At 45.3% G+C, this 13,514-nt stretch overlaps 1 protein-coding gene across 9 annotated transcripts in view; it reads left to right on the top strand.

The window, feature by feature from the left end:
- The window catches only part of LOC144158541 (uncharacterized), a 92,586-nt gene that overhangs the window by 20,987 nt on the left and 58,085 nt on the right, over positions 1–13,514 (top strand). For 4 of the 9 annotated variants that reach the window (XM_077689487.1, XM_077689482.1, XM_077689486.1 and 1 more), the window contains one exon: positions 7,537–8,894. The exons of 4 other annotated variants lie outside the window; for them this stretch is intronic. In XM_077689487.1, coding sequence (XP_077545613.1) covers positions 7,537–8,719 — 1,183 coding nt within the window. In that variant the 3' untranslated portion in view covers positions 8,720–8,894. Of the gene's footprint in view, positions 1–2,153; positions 4,644–7,536; positions 8,895–13,514 lie in introns of those variants that run through there. One more of the 9 variants, XM_077689492.1, reaches the window with a different exon arrangement.

The following is a 13,514-nucleotide window of genomic DNA, read 5'->3' as shown; positions in this document are numbered from 1 at the left end:
GCACGTGTAGCACAAAGAGAAACAGGACTTATAAGAATGAGCATCTCGGCACTTTACAAGTAATCTAGACTTGATAGCCATCACTGCTGCACTGGGTAAACTTTAAGAGCATTTTTGAACTTAGCATATGGGAATTAGTTCTAAAAGTCTTGCTTCTGTCTAATGTTGATAGTCAGTATATAGTGCATAGTTACGGAATGGTGTTATTCCTACAGCTTTGCTAATCAGCTGCTAAAGTTGCCGTCAAGATCTTTCTCCAAAGCACAGTTATTCTACAGGGAGCAGTTACCAATTGTGCCTCTTCAATTAGGGCCTGTTGTTACCCCTTAAGTAACACAGCCAAGGGCAGAAAACTGCTACAAAAACACTCTGCTGGTATTGACAGTTTGCAGTCAGCAAAAGCGTCGCAGCCCGAATTATTGACACCACACTACACTTGAACTTGACATGGCACATTCATGTGCTTATTCCACACTCGCAGCAGAAAGCATTTCAGCAGCTACAAGCTTTGGCGCCACTCCGACCAAGAATGCTCAGCTCATTTGAGAGGTTCAGGACAGAAAGGAGGTCCGCCACCATTGCCAAAAGACCGGATGCCTAAATCTGTCTGACATAAAATTCCTCGATTCCCAGTGCTAAAATGAATGCTGAAGATTCTTAGTAGCACACATACTGGTATTCCAGGTGGAATTAAATCATGGAGTGTCCCGAAATATGAGCACGCTCCCCCAACGTCAGTGGATGTTGAGCGCTGTTTTTTCGCACAAAATTATCGATTACAAGGAGGTGCAATTTCAAGCAGGTAATCATTGAAATTGGTTTGGCTTGCTGTGTCTTTCAAGCCTTCACTTCGTTGTCGAATCATGCTGTATTTCATTCAAATCCTACAAAAGCAACTCTTGTGTGTCTTATTTTCACGAAGAAAAGAAAATTACTTTTCCACAACACACCATTCGTCGTCTGTTCTAACTACAAGTCACAAATTTGTGCTAAAATATACTGCTGAAGTAAATACGAATTGAGCCTATATATGCCTAAACGAGAGTATGTGGTGTCAATATATGCCTAAATGGCACTTTTCAGTACCTTTTATAGGCGCCTAAAACTGTCATTTTTTGTGCCTAAAGCTTCAGTCTTTAGTCATAGTGCATGGAGAAGAGATGGCTGAGTCCACCATAGTTGTTGCGATATCAGAGACTCAAGAGACTGAAAAATCTCCCAAATGAGAAGCAGCATCAAGCCTTAAACACGATGTTGATTTGAAGCTTCCTCCAGAGCACTGACGTGAGTTGTTGGATCAGTTGGCAGAGTTTCATGACTGTTTTTAAAGCTTTCTGGTGTCGATCGAAAGGGATTGCTAAACACCGAATACTAACTGACGAAGCAAGGCACCCAATTCACCAGTCGCGATACCGCGTTTCCCCAATAGAGCAACAACCCGTAGAGAGTCATGTGCGAGAAATGCTAAAAGATGACAGGATTCAGCCATACAACAGTCTCCGGGCTGCACCAGTGGTTTTTTCTAAAAATAGCGATGGGATGATGAGATTTTACGTGGTGCATCAGTGCCTAAATAAAGTAACCAAAAAGGATCTCTATCCACTACCCTGGATTGGCGGCACTCTCGATAGCCTTTGCCATAGCCTCTACTTCTGGTCAGTCCACCTTGGAAAGAGGATATTGGCAGATAAAAATAGACGGGTGAGACAGGAAAAAAACCAGCGTTTATCACTCGGGACGGGCTTTATGAGTTTAAAGTCATGCCTTTCGAGGTGAGTACGAGGCCAGTGACATTTCAGTGAGTAATGGACACTGCCCTCTCCGGCCTGAAGTGGCAGACTTGCTTCAGGTATTTTGATGATGTCATCGTTTCCGCACCCTCGTAGAGCACTTCAAGTGGCCCAGAGCAGTCCTCCTTCTGGAAAGCATGGGGCTCTTCTTAACTCGAAAAAATGCTGATTCGGCTATGACAAACTGAAGTTTCTCGGCCACATAGTTAACAGAGGGGTATCAGCACTGACCCAACAAAAACAATTACCATACAAGCAGTCCCGACACCATCTGACACAAAATCAGTCTGGTGCCTAAAGGTTGTCTGGTGGTTTTTGGGATTATACATTTATAATGGGCAATCTGTTCCATATTTCTTGCAGACAGCCGCACCACTCACTTCTCACCAAGGATGACGCTCCATTTCAATGGACCGAAAAAAAAAAACAATGTATTTTCGAGAAACTGAAACAAGCTCTGCTGACAGTGCCAGTCCTGGCGCACCTCCATTGAGATGCCGAAACAAATTCATACCTATGCCAGTGACAAGGGGCTGGGCACTGTGCTCATTCAAAGGGAGGATGGCAATGAATGTATCACAGCGTATGCCCGGTCGCGCCGTTAGCAAAGCTGAATACTACTACTCAATGACTGAAAAGGAATGTCTCACAGTAGTTTGGGCAACCACTAAGGTACGAACTACCTATACGGACGCCCATTTCATACGGTTACGTGCCACCACTCACTATGTTGGCTGGCTTATCTGAGGGACCCTGCAGCGCGACTCACTCAAGGGGGCCTCTGCCTCCAGAAATATGACTTCACCATTACCCATAAATCAGTCCTTAAACGCAGTGACGCCAATTGTCTGTCGAGAATGCCCGTTGAACCACCCCAGATGGATATTAGCAATGACAGTTCTGCCTTCCTCGGGGCACTGCAGATCTCATATGGCCGGATGACAACAACATGATCCCAAACTGAGCAAGTTGATTGCGCGTCTTGAAGGTCAAGACGCTGTTATTTCTTTTACAAAAGGAACTTCAACACAACTTACAAAAGAATTTGCAAAAAGAACTTCAACACAAACTGCCGGTCTTTTCTGGTCATGACAGACAATTTACATGATGTAATCATCCACGTATGCCATGATGACCCAGCCGTAGAAAACTATGGCTACAGTCAAGTGCTAGCAAGAATTTGTGAATAGTACTACAGTCCACGCTCGTTACAACGGACCCTCTTAATCCGGAAAAAAACGTCCGCTGTAGCCGAAGTATGCGGTATCCGACCGGTGTTGGGGGTGGGGGAGGAGGTATACGAGCGCAAAAGTGCGAACTTTGACCAATACTGGACATAAATGCTACAGACACTATTCTTTCTACGCGCCTGCAGCACCTCTGCACAGCTTTCACGTGGTGGAAAAAATCACCTAAAAACCCTGTTTCCAAAGCTTGGCACTGGCCCTTGGAAAAGGCCTAGCATATGCGGTCGAGTGCGTAAAGACGCACGCTAAGCTGAGCAAAGAAAGCAAGAATTAACAAGAAGCAATTACTAACCCGCTATAAAATCAGTCGTGGCCAGTAGTCGTAGGCTCTTTTAAAACCCTTCGTGACAAGGCACCGTTCGTCAAGCAAATGGGATCGCTGCTTTACATTCCCCCAAGGAAGCTTCCGCATTTCTTACAATTATAGTCTGGGCATTAAAACAGCTGATACGATATAATCTTATGGACAGCTGTAAATGTCCAAAGTTCTACCAGTTGGACTGTGCACGGCCACCGGCAGATTGCACACAATGGATGGGAGCCAACCTCCTACTTCAGGTATTTCTTACCTCTTTCGCCGGACGGTACGTGAACGATGCATGCATTGGAATAATGAATGCCGAGCTTCACTGAACCTGAGTTCTTTATTACATACAAAAAACCTGTGAAGATGGAGGGCAGACTCGACTCTGAGTGCGCTGTTGTTCAATCCCACCAGCAGCGGTTATCGGCAGCGGCCTTGTTCTTAACGGTCGAACAGACCGTCTGCTTAGATAGGCCTGTACTTGTGGCAATGTCGGCCCGTTTTTCGCCGTGTTCGACAGCGTCAATCATGTTTAGTTCAACCATCAGTCAAATCAGCTAGCCTGCCGCTCATGCCGCCGGTCGCACAAAAACATGGAGGTCCATGCACAAAAAAAAAGGCCAGTGGCACTGGCTTGGCTGCGCCAACGTTACCAGACATAAGTTTCTTTCCAAAATAAACAAAAAAAAGCATATCGGGTGCCGGCACTGCAGAAGTCCGCTATAAGCATTCAGTCAAAACAATTTTCGCCTAAAATTTAGTCTGTTGTAGCCCATAGTCTGCTATAGCCGGGTCCGTTATGAGCGGAGTGGACTTCACTTAAAATGCATGGGGACCAAACAAACCAACAGAAATGGTCTGTTGTAACCAAAAGTCCGTTGTTGCCGGATCCGCCGTAACGAGCGTAGAATGTATTGGCCTCAACTGCCTAAGACTGTCTGCCACTACACAGGTGCAAGAAACCCGCGATACGGCCTGCCAGGTTTCTACAGCCTGTGGAGCCAGCGATGATGCTCTTCCAACAAGTGGGAATGGACCTATTCAGCCCATTTCCTTACATAAATGCTGGTATTTGGTGGCCATGGACTATTTGACCGGATATGCAGAATCAAAAACCTTTCTATCTGGAACGACTGCCGAAGTTGCCGCATCTGTTGTGAAAGAAGAAGTTCCCCGATTCCCATGTATGCTGACATAATCATCATCATTGTGTAAATAGAATTCATGGTACCCTCTGCACGTCCCAGCCCCTTTGTCTTCTGCTTTTCCACAACATTAATGCCGAAACCCGGGAACGAAACCCCCTCGATGACTCGGAAGTATCCGACCTTGCATTCAAGGACGATAGAAGCCAGAGACCCCACCGATGCCGACGGACATGCCTACATATCGAAGGGCCCATGAGAAGTGACCACAGCGGAAGCTGTCTGCGCGTAGTGGAATCTGGGTGACTAAACTGAGAGTCGCATATCACTTGAAAAATATGATGGCTGACGTGGAAAAAGACAGTTTATTGAAACTCCGTGCTATCAGAGTCTACTGTAAGACATGCACTCCGTGCATTAATACAGAAAATTCGAGATGAAGCTCTTGCTGCCGTTGACTGCCCTCAGCACAGTTACCTAGCACTAAATAGCCTGCTGTACCGACTCCTAGAACACGGAGCGAAGATGAAACTGTTTGACAAAGAGCTTGAGCCGTACTTAGCCCCCGAAATGTCTCGAGGAATAATATAGCACACACTTTGAATGGGAGGAGATTTTAATCGATACCAAAACCAGACTACAATGCGCTGCAAACCAAGGAATCAAAACAGAATCGCAGCCTTCTGTAGATGTATTATCCGGCATCGCCGACTCTTCCGTCGTAAAGAAGACTGTGAAGGGACTGCTGGAACATCGAGCTCCGCATCATACAGTTCTGGAGCCGCCCTATTTGGTCACACCCATCGTCAATACAGCCAGTTCAGGCGAAGCCTCCCCAGGCCATCACCGAACAGCGGAGCCCAAATCCAATCGTCAGCAGCAGCTCTCGGAGAAAACACAGAACGTCACTGAAAAACCAGAGTGTGAGCCACCTTCACCAGACCTCGGACTGAAGCAGCTCCCAAGGGACACAAACTGCGACGCGCTTCTGCTTGCACATGCTACAAGCAAGCAACCGCAAAGAGAGGCTTGAACAAGCAATCTGAATACTTCTGTCCTCCTCAAAAGAAGCATGCCCAAACCAGAACTTTTCACAGGCGCTCGGCTAGATCGACCGTTCAACCAAGGAAGCGCATCGACCATTTTAAAATGTACGAAAAGAAAAAAACTTGGAAGACCACCGAAGTGCTGTATTAAGTGCTCCGAAAAGACTCACTCTCGGAAGCGACGAAAAACTCATCGGTTTCGCAAACACAGCAGACCAGAAAAAGACAGTGAACCAGCCAGGTACAATCTACACAACCGTCATAAATGGTTTCAAGTGATTCCCAAGAAAATCGTAGGCCCGCATGTGAAGCAAACTTTCATCAAACAAGCTGTGGTTTCTGTCTACAAGTCCGTATCCGTACACAAGTCTGCCTACCGGAAGCACCATCGACGTTACAAACAAACATCGCTGGAAGATTAAGCTGCTTGAAAACGGAACTGCATGAAATTTGGAAGGGAATGTGCTAGTGAAACGGACTACAGTGATCGGCCAACTGGTTTACTCACTCTGCAGGGGCGGGGAGGATGTTGTGAAAGAAGTTCCCCGATTCCCATGCATGCTGACATAATCATCATCATTATGTACATTATGTAAATAGAATTCATGGTACCCTCTGCACGCCCTGGCCCTTTGTCGTCTGGTTTTCCACAACAGCATCCTCTGTCCAGACTATCGTATTCCAACACGGCACTCTGAAGGTTCAAATTATGGTCCGCGGATCCGCTTTCAGGTCTCAACTTGTGCAGGGAGTCCTGCGACTAACACTACCCACCGCCGAACAACGGCCTACCATACGCAGGCAAATGGGCTCACCGAATGCCTGAATAAAACTATCACTGACATGATCGCATGCATGTTGACAATGAACTCTGAATGTGGGGCCAGTGTGTTTCCAGACGTGAGGCAGCTGTGTATATGGCACAGTTTTTCAAACAAGTTCATTTTCCGGCACCTAGCCGCTTCAAACGCATAAAAATTGTGATAATTGCACAAAATTGTTCCACAAGTCTGATAAGCAAGGATTTTGACATCAGTTTCAGTGGGGAAGACAATGAGTTGACAACATTATTTTCCGGGCAGCCTCAAGATGATGCTGTTTTTATTTGATCAATCAGTCCGTCAATCAATCAACAACATGGAGATCGGATACCCAATAATGTCCCAAAGGTTGCTTTTTGAAAGTCACATTTTCGGGTTACCCGTTTTATGTGCTATATGTTTCCAAAACTTCCTCGTTAAAAACCACTGCAAAGTGCCATAGAAAAACAGTCATGTCAGCTGAGGGGACAAACTAATTGTTGAAGTTGATTGAAAAAACGACAATTTTTAGAGAACTATCTCCGGAACAACACCACCGAGCACCGCCACCTTGTCATGGCTGGGTTGGCCAAGTCGTCTTCTGCCATATTCCGGTTGCTTTTTTATTGTTTCTCACTGATGAACAAACGTCATAGCAGCCTGACAAGCAGTCTGCCAGTGGTGTATCATGAAGAGGAAAGCAAACAGATCCGCACGTACGATGCCCGGGTTGGCCACTACAGAGCGAGCACAAACTTGGTATTGCAAATAAGTCCGAAGTTCACAACAAGCTGCTGATAGCACTCTTTTACTCTGGGAAATCTTTTTGTCTTCTGGCCGCTGGCAGTTTGCTGCAGTTGACATTTTCTCCGGCTTTGGTTCGGCAACTTCGGTGTTCCGGACATTCCTGAAAACTTTTATTCTTTAATACAGAGCAGTGCTTTTAGGCCTTCAACGATAAACCAAAATACCTGAATGTCAGTCATTCGATCAGTCACAAAATTTGGAATGGAATTTTCAGAGACCTCCTGCGAACTAAACTTTCCATACCCCTTGCACCTATCAGCTGTATGCACTGTGGGTATGGCCATGAGAACACCAAATACTGGCAGAAAAACTCCTTTAAGTTTAGCAGTCTGCATTGAGCTTGTTCCTTGTGTTTTTGCTGCGCAATTTAACCTTGTCTCTTGCTTTAATCACTTAGGTGTTCTTCCAGTGACAGCCGGGAAGTCGAAATTGATGGAAAGCTTTCTTCTCGCCTGTCCTGTCAACAATGCAACCACCAGACCACAAGTCTGAAAGGATCTGCCACGAAGATGTCCTGTATCTGCACTGTTTGCAAGACAGCCTTCCTTGATAAACACTGCCGATATAACCATACGAGAGTGCAAACTAGCAAGAGGCCCTACACGTGCAACGTCTGTCAAAAGAGCTTTACTCAAAAATCCCACGTGGTTACTCACGAAAGACTGCGCTCTGGCGAAATTTCCTATGCCTGTAGCTTCTGTGAGAAAAGGTTTGCTTCAAGCGGCAGTCTGGTTGCTCACGATAAAGTGCACTCTGCTGAGAGGCCCTATATGTGCGGCGTGTGTCATAAAAGCTTTACTCAAAGAGGGGGTCTGATCGCTCATGAAAGATTGCACTCTGGTGAAAGGCCCTTTGTGTGCAGCATTTGTCAGCAGAGTTTTACTCAAAAACATAACTTGATTAAGCACGAAAGATTGCACAATCCCGAGAGACCCTACACGTGTAGCATTTGTGACCAGAGCTTTAAACAAAAAAACAGCCTGACTAGACATGAGAGATCACACTCTGATGAAAGACCCTATGTGTGTAATTTTTGTCCTCAGGGCTTTAAACGAAAAAACGACCTAGTTGTACATCAAAGATTACACACTGTTGAGAAGCCTCATGTGTGTAGCCTCTGTGAGAAAAGCTTTAGTCAGAAATGCAGCTTGGTTAGACATGAAAGATCACACTCTGGTGAGAGGCCCTATATGTGTAGTATCTGTCAACAGGGCTTTACTCAGAAAACCAGCCTGGTTAGGCATGAGAGATCACACTCTGGTGAGAGGCCGTATCTGTGTGCCATCTGTCAGAGATCCTTTACCTGTAGCGGCAACCTGCTTGCTCACTTAAGAGTGCACTCTGGTGAGAGGCCATATGGATGCAAAATTTGTCAGCAAAGCTTTGCTAGAAAATCTGCCTTGACTAAGCATGAGAGATTGCACAATCCCGGGAGGCCCTACACATGTAGCGTTTGTCAGCAGAGCTTTAAACAAAAAAACAACCTGGTTAGACATGAAAAACTGCACTCAGGCAAGAAGCCTCATGTGTGTAGCATGTCAGAAGAGCTTTTGTCAGAAAACCGGTTTGGTTACACATGAAAGGTCACACTCTGGTGAGAGGCCCTATATGTGTAGCATCTGTGAGCAAAGCTTTACTCAAAAAGCCCACCTGGTTATTCACGAAAAATCACACTTTGGTGAGAGGCCGTATGAGTGTAGCGTGTCACGAAGCTTTTGCTCTAAGAAGGTACCTGATTAATCATGAAAGACTGCACTCAAGCATCAAGCCCGAGTGTGTGGCAAGCCCGACTTCCTAAACAAATCGTCTGATTTATGCTGAAACTTTGCAGTTTGATGAAGAAGGTTATACCAGCAAGAGTTCTTAAAAAGTTTTGTTTTGAAACTATGCATGGTTTATTGCACAGTGGTGAAAAATAGTTTTGTGTGATGCGAGCAGATTTTCTTGGAATGTGCATTTGGTGTTTGTACATGTATATGTGTAATAAATGCGCATGCAGCAATAAGGCACATTACTAACTGGCGTCTTGTGGCTGCTAACATGTTGCAGGTGCATGGATAGACATCCCACAAAACCATGAATTGGTGCCCAATTCTCCTTCAGGGTAACATATCCTTAAAGAGCAGTGTCATGTAATCATCCTCGCAGTGACTTGTGCACACAACCTCGTGGGTTCTGCTTCCCTTCTTTGTTGCTGGTTCGACTTCTGTGGCCCTTTTTGGTATTTTCCTTCAATGCCCCCCCTGCCCACACTCCTCCCACTGCTACTGTTACATGGTTACATGTTACTGCTTTCTGTTTTGCACGCACGTGAGTGTGTGCATCCTTGCCTCCTCCTTGCAGACCATTTTTGAGGTTGACAGAAAGAGCTGCCCTCACAGGCCACTTCAGTTTATATAATAGTATTGCAATCACTTACTGCACATAATTCCTACGCACTGCGGTGGATCAGCGGCTAAGTCGTACTGTTGACCGTGGGGACTTGGGTCGCCAATTTTCTGATGGAGGCGAATAGCAAAAACGTCCATGGGTAGGAGATTTCGGCGCACGTTAAAGATTCCCAGATCGTCAAAATTAATCCAGGGCCCTCCACCACGGCTCATCTCATCGCCTGCATTACGTCAGCGTGTCAAACAGTACAATCAATCAAATGCACAGAATTCCTGAAGAAGGCACTGACAAAACTGTTGACAGAATAAAATCCTTTTTGACATTCTACCAGTGTTTGCGACCACGTTTTTGCCTGTGTACATGATATAATGCACTAGGAAAAATTCCATGTCTGCCACAGCTTATTAAGAATAAAAATTGCAGTGATGAAAGGCTCTTTTGCTTGCAGTGTTAGGAAAGATTCTGGTCGCTTACCATCACAAGACAGCACAGTGCCGCAATAGCCAGTTTGATGTCGGAAAAACATTGCCTAGAAAGCAACTCCAGTAAGTTCACAATAGATCATTGTTCACTACCAAAAAGGCAGTGGAGTTTCCACGTTGACGTACAAATTGCACACTGGGGTGTGTTCATGTATGTTTCCTTATTAAGAAATGAATTCCTTACGAGAGTCATCCAGGTTTCAAATTTTTTTTCACTTGGAAATGAACGCATTACTGATTCCAAGCAAAAAACGTTTGTTCAGAAATTCAAGAAAGTTGACCCAGAAGGACAATTTTTCCGTGAAAATGATGGCCAACAGGAAAGCCCTAACGCCAAAATCGAATTTGGTTACTCGTGGGTGGGTCTCCGTTGGTGCGTGTGTTTTCCACCAATTGCAGCAGATAATCAGAGGGCCATATTTTCTTTTTTGCCGTTCCGCCAACAAACATTGACGTGGCCTGCACTTTCCCTTCCTTACCCTTTGCTATACCCTACACCTGTGTCTATTCTAAGTGCTCAGGAGCAGGCAGCTGCCTTTTCAAATTAACATTGGGTGCTACAAAGACAGTGTAGTTGAGTTTGTGGATTTTGCACATGGTTCACAGAAGTGGTGAAGTTTCGAATCGTGAAGTGTTTTCTGCACACGGAAACACTTCGTGTGCACGCCAGCCATGCGGCATGGTGAGTAGCAGCAGCTTGACGCTGCCTGCGTGCAGCTGCAGCTAAAGCTTGCCACTGCTCACCAGAATGGAACTCGTGGCAAAAATAAACTTGCACGGGAGCAAGTTGACAGCGGAGAGAAAGTACACTACAGATTGTCATCTGTGCTGCTAGTGAAAGCAGGGATCAAATGTATTGTACAATTCTATGCCTTGAGTTCTCTCTGTGACCGGCCACAGAAGACCTGGCGATTTTAATGCTTTTAAGCCATAAGGATTGAGAAGTGTAGCTGCAACTGAGAGTGCTTGAAGAATAGGGTTGTGGAGAGGCCAATCAATGAGCTCTGTTTACTACTTGTGCTCTAGAATTGCCAGAAATATCCTGGCCGGCTTGAAGTACAGAGGTGCCTGGAAATAAAGTGACGGGGCCGTTCCTGGTGGTGTCATCGACGGGCCCGCCGTAAAGAAAATGCCCATCCGAGAGAACGCCCATCCCACGATAACGTCGGATGCCAGGCATGTTGCTTCCCAGAACTGAAACTGGTTTGAATTCTAATCTTGCCGACAGTCCAATCACGTAGCACCAAGGGCGTGCGCAGAACCTTTTGCAAAGGGGGGCATCATTTAGCGGGGAGGAGGGGTACGGTTGGATAGTGGATAGCACCAAAAAGGCACTATTTGTGGTTACAAAAATTACAACCAGCGAATTAGAACCAGACTTGGAGAATATACATAGCATTTTATTGCCGAACAAAGAAATAAAGTTAATAAAGAAAATGCGAAAAGTTAGTTACTGTGTAAAGAAGAGTGGTCAGTCTAGCTGCGTGAGGGTTCTCGACTCACGCCAACTGATCACCAGCACACAGCACAATACGTTCACATATATACTACTGCTTTCTGTCGATCTTCCTTGAATAGCAGCTGCAGACGCTTCGTCTTTTTCTGGGCAAATTGCGAGATGACATGTGTGATGAAGTCAATTGAAATCGCTCACACCATAAAGATACTACTGGCCTCCCTGACTTTGAATGCAGTACAGGCGTACAACCGTTGTTAGGGGCTGATTTATAGGTTTTGTTTCAGGGCTTGGGTGGTGCTGGCATTTCGCAGTTTCGAAAGAAAGGGTGTACAAGGTGCTGGGACGGCACGGGAGGATGAAGTGTAGCGGTGAAGATTTTTTGCTAGATATAGGCAAATTTCTTCGAAAACTGAAGTTCTTGCGGTAAGACTGCATAAATCTAGAGTTTAGAAAAAAACAAACAAAAGAAGCATCAACCTTTCAGAAATGTTCTATATCTTCGATAGCCAGCACAGGCAGTCTGTTTCTCTGCCGTCACATGACCTGCAATGTTAGTCAATGTCTAAAGTGCAATGTTGACCGCAGTCCCGAAGGGCGTTCCATACGGATACGCAGGACCTGAATGTGCCACTCATTTGAGTAGCGTTGATTGTTGGGCTAGAACTAGTTCACGTACATAATTTTAAAAACTTTGCACTAAAGGACGGGACAAAGGAGAGAACGTCGGTGTTGTTTTCTCCTCTCTTCCATCCTTCAGGGCAAAGTTACTTTAATTATGGGCCCACCAAGCTGTGCCACTTTTTTGTAGTGCATAAAATATCCGAATCTCCAGGGAGAGGGGAGTTGCCCCCCCTTCCGGACGCTCATGTGTAGCACCTTGTAATTACATCCCCGCTGGTAGTCGGTGTGGCCGCTGCAAACCTCACAAGGTAATTTTTCTTCTTTCAGGGTGTGATCATTGGGCGGGAAAAAAAAAGGTCATTGTTCCGACGAACTTCACGGGTGCGATCATTATGTGAGTAAATACGGTAGTCATTTTGATGCATTCGTGCACTCCTATGGTTTTTATGCGGTTCAGCCCAAGACTAGGCATTTTAGACCTAATAACCTCGTTTGACTTCTTTTTTGTCATTTTGATGCATTCGTGCTCTCCTATGGAGGCCTGCACTGACGCTAACAAACGTCATCAGAGATTTAGTGCAACCATGGCCAGGATCGCTCGATTGTTTATGTAATTGAGCTCCCACCCACAGCAATTGAGAACCATGCTGTTAGTTATTTTAAGTGTTCAGTATGGTTTGTCACTGAGATTCATATGTTTCCATACAGTCGGCCTTCCTGTGTGGTCACAGACCATCTTACCATTTGTTGGCTTTCATCGCTGAAGGATCCACCAGAGAGGCATTGCTGATGCATTCACCAACTCTAAGAGTACTTTTTGCTGTTTTGCATAACTAGAGATGGTTCTATCAGGATGCCGACTGCTTGTCCCGCTATCCTGTTGATGCCCTTGATGACAATGAGAATTATTAGGTGTTCCATGTTTGGCTGTTTTCACATTGGGGGTGAATAGCATCAGAAGGCATGCTTTTATGTATCTGCGATAAGTTTACCGTGTCCTAATGCTTTTCTTCACCCCCTGGAACTCATTGACACCCCTGAAGAACCCTTTTACAGCCTCGATATGTTTTACTGGGGGCTTTCTTAAGTGTGTGGGGCTTGTTTAGCCCACTTCTTTCGCGTCAGTCCACTCTTTGCCGCCTGTCAGATCACAACTAATATATCATGCTATTGCATCGGTTTGTCATTCATACATTTTGAAGTATTCGACAGTTCCAATGGTGAAGGTTTAACTGCTTTTTGCCTTAAGACACAAACGTTAGTACCATTTTTAATGCTTGTCCCTGTTTTCATGACATTTACATGGATCGGTGACATGCTGGGTCACACAAGCTGAACAAAATAAAGTAAAGTATTTGTTTCATGACCAACACTTTGATACAGATAACCATGGTATAAAAGGTAAGTGACCATGCCAGAATC

This window comes from Haemaphysalis longicornis, unplaced genomic scaffold, assembly GCF_048455015.1.
Source record: "Haemaphysalis longicornis isolate Haplotype H1 unplaced genomic scaffold, Haemaphysalis longicornis Haplotype H1 scaffold_10, whole genome shotgun sequence".
NCBI lineage: Eukaryota > Metazoa > Arthropoda > Arachnida > Ixodida > Ixodidae > Haemaphysalis > Haemaphysalis longicornis.
Note: the sequence above shows the minus strand (reverse complement) of the source record. Positions and strands in the feature narration are given on the sequence as shown.